Source organism: Scylla paramamosain, unplaced genomic scaffold (assembly GCF_035594125.1).
Source record: "Scylla paramamosain isolate STU-SP2022 unplaced genomic scaffold, ASM3559412v1 Contig94, whole genome shotgun sequence".
NCBI lineage: Eukaryota > Metazoa > Arthropoda > Malacostraca > Decapoda > Portunidae > Scylla > Scylla paramamosain.
Window position 1 is genome coordinate 175,959 of NW_026973759.1, and position 6,638 is coordinate 182,596.

Here is a 6,638-nt window from a genome sequence, read left to right on the forward strand (position 1 = left end):
ACATATGAAAATTAGCACATTAAATTATCGACTTCAGGGGTTGAATTCCCTCGTGTGTGGCATTTATTGCATGTTCTTTTGCCTTCTACTGAGTTGGCATACATTAAAACGTGCAATGTGCATTATTCACGCCACCTTCAAAAAGCATCAATATCTATATAATGACAAAAAAATTACTCGTATGGCATACGTAATATTTCGTAATATGCCGCATTGCATGCCTACGTTTTGCCCAGCCGGCAGCCGGGCGAGATGTCGTAACATCTGTAAAGCGGTAATAAGGTAGATTGGGGGGTGGGGTGGGGGTGGGAAAGGGGGTCAATATGGAGTAATTGCTGACGGATAAGCGTCACTTCGCCATCACCTCTCAACCCAGTCGGACGTCGAAGCCTCATCTCCAAGAATGGAGCAAGCTAACAAACATTTCATCTTGAGAACTGCGGGTGAGTACGCCATTACCTTGCACGGCATCTGACATCTTCACCATTGTAAATTACATTAACGTTCTTTGCCAATGAATAAGAAGAGGGAGAGTGGGAGGGGAAATAAAAACTTTTCCATTGTTCTCATCGTTTTTTTTTTTTTTTTTTTTTTTTTTTTTTTTTTTTTTTGTCTGTTACAGAACGCATCTCTTTCCGCTTTGATATCTATCTGGGCGATGCTGGGGGTAAGCGAAGCCGTGCTGACCATGAGGATGTCAATGTGGAGAAAATGTCAGAACCTGCAAAGAAGAAATTGATCTTTAGTGATGACGACATGTCGCCACTGCCGGCCAGCCCACCTCCTGACGCTCCATCAGGACAGGAGTCGCAACAGCAGCAGCCGGCATCGCAGTCGATTCCGCCACCTCAGGAGTCGCTGATGCCACCTCCGACCGAAGCACAGCCGCAACGGTCAGATGAGTCGACAGTAGGCGGCAAAGAGGGTCAGGAGGTGAAGAAGAAGTCGCAGGAAAACAGAAAAAAAAAAAATATTCCCCCTAACACGCCAGAGGACGACAGCACACCAAAACTCCCCGTTGCTCCAGCCGCCCCTCGTAAGAAGCTGGTTCCTAGAGTTATTAAAACTACGCCCGTCATTGACAGCGATGACGATGATCTCTTCGCCTTCAATTCGCAAATGTTTTGAATGAAAGAGATGTATTTGCCCTAATAAGCAATGAGCTGTATTTGTCCTAATAAAAATAAAATGTTCCATCGACTCTGCATAACCTTTCTAATAATAATAATAATAATAATAATAATAATAGTAATAATAATAATAATAATAATAATAATAATAATAATAATAATGATAGTAATAAGACCGCCATCCGACATAAGTATTACGTCAGCCATGCCGCTGGTGGTCGGTGAAAGTGGAAGAGGCCGCCGCTCCGCCCTGGCCGTCACAGACGCTTTCTCCAGGTAAAAAGGATGGACAGGTAACGGGATCTCGTGCGGCAGTCGCGACGACCTTGACCATAGGGGATGTATTGAGATGTCGGAGGGAACGCGTGATGGCAACACTCGGTCATCCCACCCTCCAGGATTCCGTGAATGAAAGGGAAAGGGCGACTTCTATGGCAGGCGCCGTCAGAGTCCCCCTAATCACGCGTGTGTGGCGGGCGGCTGCCACGTCTGCCCGCCAGCCCCCCCATCACCTCTCCTCCCCCCCTCCACCCCCTTTTCACTCAATTATTTTCCGCCCACCATCATTGATTCATTAGTCATTCCATCGTCGCCGAAGCATAAGGACGCACGCCCCCTCACCTCTCCGTCAGTGTCGCCGTCACCGTCCCTCCCCCCCTCCCTCCCCCCCCCTTGGTGTTTGCCGTCGTGAATCACCCCCCCCTTCCCAAGCATGGATCTATGGAAAATTGCTATCAGGATCACCATCGCAATATGGCTTGCCGTCAGAGTCGCCCCTGGGTGGGTGGGTTGGGGGTGGGGGGGGGGACGTGAAAGGGCGACCTACACGGCATTGCCGTCACAGTCCCCTAGCCACGCGTGTGTGTGGCGACTTCCACGTCTGGCCGCCAGTCCACACCCTCCCCCCTCCTTTCACTCAATTATTTTCCACCCACCATCATTGATTCATTTAGTCATTCCATCGTCGCCGAAGGATAAGGACGCACGCCCCCCACCTCTCCGTCAGTGTCGCCGTCACCGTCCCTCCCCCCTCCCTCCCCCCCCCACCCCTTGGTGTTGCCGTCGTGAATCGCCATCCTCCCTTTCCCAAGCCTGGGTCTCCATCCTGACATGGACTGCCACTGAAGTCTACGGAAAATTGCTGTCAGGTTTCCCCATTGCAACTTGATCAGCCCCACACTCACAATATGGCATGCCATCAGAGTCGCTCCTGGGGTGGGGGTGGGATCCCCCTCCCCCCCCCTCCCCCCCCCTCCCTCCCCCCCCCCCTCCCTCCCTCTCCCATCCCCCAACACTCTATTTACAGTCAGGGTCTCCATCCTGAAATGGATTGCCACTCCGGGTAATTGCCATGGGGGTCGAGCCCCCCTAAAAAGGCTTGCCACTGAGGTCCCCATGCAATGGGGACCTCAGTGGCAAGCCTTTTTAGGGGGGCGACCCCCATGGCAATTTCCCAACTACTTTCTTTACCCACAAGTCTTCTCGCTTTATTCCCTCAGTCCTCCTGCCAACTCTCTTAAACGGCCACATATATCGGTTCTTAATTAAACACAGTAACATCCTCCGACTCTCTCTCTCTCTCTCTCTCTCTCTCTCTCTCTCTCTCTCTCTCTCTCTCTCTCTCTCTCTCTCTCTCTCTCTCTCTCGCTCTCTGGTATTGTCTTCTTCATTCCGATCTTGCTCCCTCCTCCTCCTCCTCCTCCTCTGCCAGTTGGTAATCAAAGAAAACAATAAATCTCGTTATTGTTTACGTAAATGAAAAAAAAAAAATGCACGGTTAGGTTATCTTGTTATCTTTCACCTCGTTCTTTGCAATGTAGGAGTGAACTCAAATAACCTGTACGTTCTCGCAACACCTTTAATTAACTGTCTCGAGGTCAGAACAGGAGGAAACAGGTGCGGCTGCTCACGTCTGGTCGTCATCAAGGTCAGCAAACTTGTGTAAACTTTGTGTTCCCTAGAATTGTGTTTAAAAGTTAGTGGAATTGGATTAAAAAAAAAAAAGATGAAAAGGTAAAAAAAAAAAAAAAAAAAATTCATCCTTGCACACATTTTGCTAGGTACGTTTTAGGTATAGATATGTCTTAATTTTCTCTGGTGAAGTTTATTCCTTTCCTTTATATAATATTATGGCGGGGTGTCTTTTCTCTTTTTATCTCCAGTAGGGGAAAGGAAGGTACGATGGTCATTCGCTGTATTATGAGTGGCATCTTATTTATTTATTTTATTTATTTTTTTTCATGTTTTCTCTTGGAGGGGAGAGGGAGATGAGAGAAGCACAGGCAGGAAAAGCATTCGTGTACTCTAATATCAGTTTGGTTGTATGATGCGTCGCTGTTCCTTTTTTCACTACAGATTCTATTAAAATACTTCATGGATTTTTTTTTTTTTTTCACCAAGCGTCACTTTTTCCCCAAGTTGTTATGCCGCTAACACGCTATGAAAATGAAGCTCCGTGTTTGCCGCCTCACTGTCCGGCATGGCGGCGTCCCGAGCCGGTGCTGCTGAATGAGTGGGTCGTGGGAGGAAAGAAAAGCAACACACGCCGTTACGAAGTTAAGTAGTTAGAAAGTTAAGACGACGCGCGACAAAATAAGAAAAAAAAAAAGCCTTGCAAAGATGAAGAGAATGCAGACATGATGAGGAAAGCAGCCTGAACGAGACAAACTGAGTCTTTTTATTATCTTTTCTCTCTTTCTTTTGGTTCAACTTTTTTGTTTCAGAATGAAGAGTGAAGTTTCCTCTTATTCTGCGTCTAATTTGACATGCATGTGGAGGCGCTGGTTATCGGAGTGAGTGATATGCTAAAAGTCGCCACTCAACATCAAGTACGAGCCAGTGGACAGGTATGCATGATTCAGACGTAAAGAAAGGCCAAGGTTCTTATGTGTACTAGTGCTGTCCTTCTAAATATAAGTGAATATCCCTGTTCTGCATGTGATGAAGAGCCCCTACAAGAACAAAGCAGCTGAATATTTCAAGAAAACGGTGTCTGAGACGTGTATGGATAGTAAATGGAAAATGGCTTAAAAAAAATGTTGAAAGCACAAAAAATCAACAGCAGTAGTAGCAGAAGAAGAACAAGAACAAGAAAAGAATAACAAGATTAAGAAAGTAACAAGAACAAGAACGAGGGGAAGAATGAACTGAATAGAAGCAACGTTTTCAAACAGCACATCATAAATAAAGCAGCAATACCGTAAAATGTCGCTGTAGCGTAAGCAGTATAAGCACACATCACATTACCAAGGCCAGACGAAGACAGGCAATTTTCGTTCTCCCACACAAAACAGAAAGGAAAGATGAGCAATGACCTCCTTTTACATTTCCCTATTTGAGTTTGTCGTACTGCTGTCATTAAGCGCCGCGTGCTCGGAAGCCTCCCCTTTATGTGCCAGTGGTGTAGCGTAAACCACTCCCTCGAAAATCGAACGACCCCACCACTTTTGGATTGTAGTATTGGACGAAGGCAAAGTTTACATGTTAAACATCGTTGTACCTTCAGTGTCCCAATTACAATCACAAACAGACTGACGCAGGCCACACACACAGAGACATTCTGCCGCGGACAAACATGATCAGGTGCATTGGATGGTGGACACACACACACACACACACACACACACACACACACACACACACACACACACACACGTAATACTACAAACGAAACTGTTCCTCTACCCTGCGCTGCGACCGTGAAGGCTGCGACGAACTGGTGAACTGAGAGAATGGAAGGGAAAGAATGCCACGCATTAAATAAAATTTTTTTTTTAAAATACGATTTAGAATAGAAAATCCTTATACCCTCTTTTTCCCATAACAGAAAAGACCGATTTTCCTTCCCTTGATATCGTGAAAACATGTCAAATTTACACTCTGAGAGACTATACGTAAACTGATACTCGTGTTTGTACGAGAGCTGGCAAGGAGCGAGGCGCGGGTAAGGGGCTGGAGCTTTGGCATGGGGAGTGAAGCAGGTGCAAGGAGGAAGCCTGGCGAGAACAAAGGGATGAAAGGTAAACGTGAGAATCAACTGAGTGCTTAAGAGGTGTGAAGAGAGAGCAGGAGGAGGTGATGGAGGTGGAGATGGAAAGAGGAAGGTAAGGATTGAGGATATAAATATTCTCCCTTCCTTTACCTTGTTTTTTTTTTTAGTTCCTTTCTTTGTTTCACACCTTTCTTCCTTCCTACATTCATGCAGGTATTCACTGTCGTACCTTTTCTTTACTCTTCTTTTTTTTCTCTTCCTTCTTTTTCTTCATTCTTTATTTTCCTTTCATCTTTTTGTGTATATATATATATATATATATATATATATATATATATATATATATATATATATATATATATATATATATATATATATATATATATATATATTAGTCTTTCTTCTTTCATTAACGCCTTATTTCCTTTCTTCCAATCCTACTTCTTTTTTCTTCTTCCCTTCCCCTCATCCTTTCTATAACCATCTCTTTCATTTTTACTTTCCTTCTCTTTAATTCATGTCTCTCTTCATTTTACTGTTCCTTCGTACTTTTTTTTTCATTCATTGATTCCTTCTATCCCTACTAGATTTATCCTTTAATCGCACTATATGTCCCTTCTTACTATTCTTCTCCCTTTTCTTCTCAATACCTTTTTTTTTTTTTTTTTCAGGCACCATTTCTCTCCCTCCAGTTCAATCATATGTTCTTTCCTTCTCATTTTCCTCCATTTCTTTCTGCTACCTTTCCTTCTCGTGCACCATTCCTTTCCTTCCTATCTTCCTGCCTTCCTCAGATCCTCTCTCCTTTCCCACACGCAGCAGAGTGATGAGAAATGTCTGCAGGCAAGATTTAGAGGATTTCTGAGGACCTAGACTTGCGCAGCTGAATAAAATGACAAATTATGTATATGTGCGTGCTTAGCCATTAATTTATGCCTGAGCAGTTACCTTCAAGGGACGTTGTCTTCCGAGCGCTGGTGGCCATGCGGGAGTTTAGCGTCATGATCAATCACAGCCAGACTAGAGACGCGGGAGGTGGAATTGTTACCGGTGAGAAAAGTGTAAGAGGCAGACCAGTAATTGTGAACGACTCTAGGTAGGAAAAAGGGAGTCCGTTGTGTAACTTAATCATTCACTCACTTATGTTAAGACTGTGAGATGTATAAAATGTAAATGCAAGTTCGATAATTTACTACAGTTGAGAAAATTTATTATGAAGGATCCCTGCGAAAAAAAAAAAAAATAAATAAATAAAAATAAATAAATAAAAAGTCATTAACCTAACCGTTCACTCACATGAATAAAGACTTAGAGAGGCATGAAATATAAATATGCACAAGTTCAACAGTTTACCACATCAGAAAGAAACCTTTGAAAACTGTACCATTCACTCAAATAAATTAAGACTTATAGAGGAGAGGTATAAAATATAAATGCAATCTCAATAATAATAATAAGAGATGTTTTACTTGAGGGCTTCTTAAGATAAATTGGAGGAAGAGGGGAGGAGAAGCAGG

The 6,638-nt window shown here is 43.8% G+C and overlaps 2 protein-coding genes across 2 annotated transcripts in view; both read left to right on the forward strand.

Annotated features, from left to right (window-relative positions):
* Window positions 1-6,638, forward strand: part of LOC135098949 (uncharacterized) — a 61,362-nt gene that overhangs the window by 16,158 nt on the left and 38,566 nt on the right. The window lies entirely within an intron of this gene.
* Window positions 329-1,217, forward strand: LOC135098948 (uncharacterized). The gene is made up of 2 exons (XM_064001375.1): window positions 329-443; window positions 623-1,217. The coding sequence occupies exons 1-2, from the start codon at window positions 404-406 to the stop codon at window positions 1,126-1,128; spliced, it is 546 nt and encodes a 181-aa protein (XP_063857445.1). The 5' UTR covers window positions 329-403; the 3' UTR covers window positions 1,129-1,217.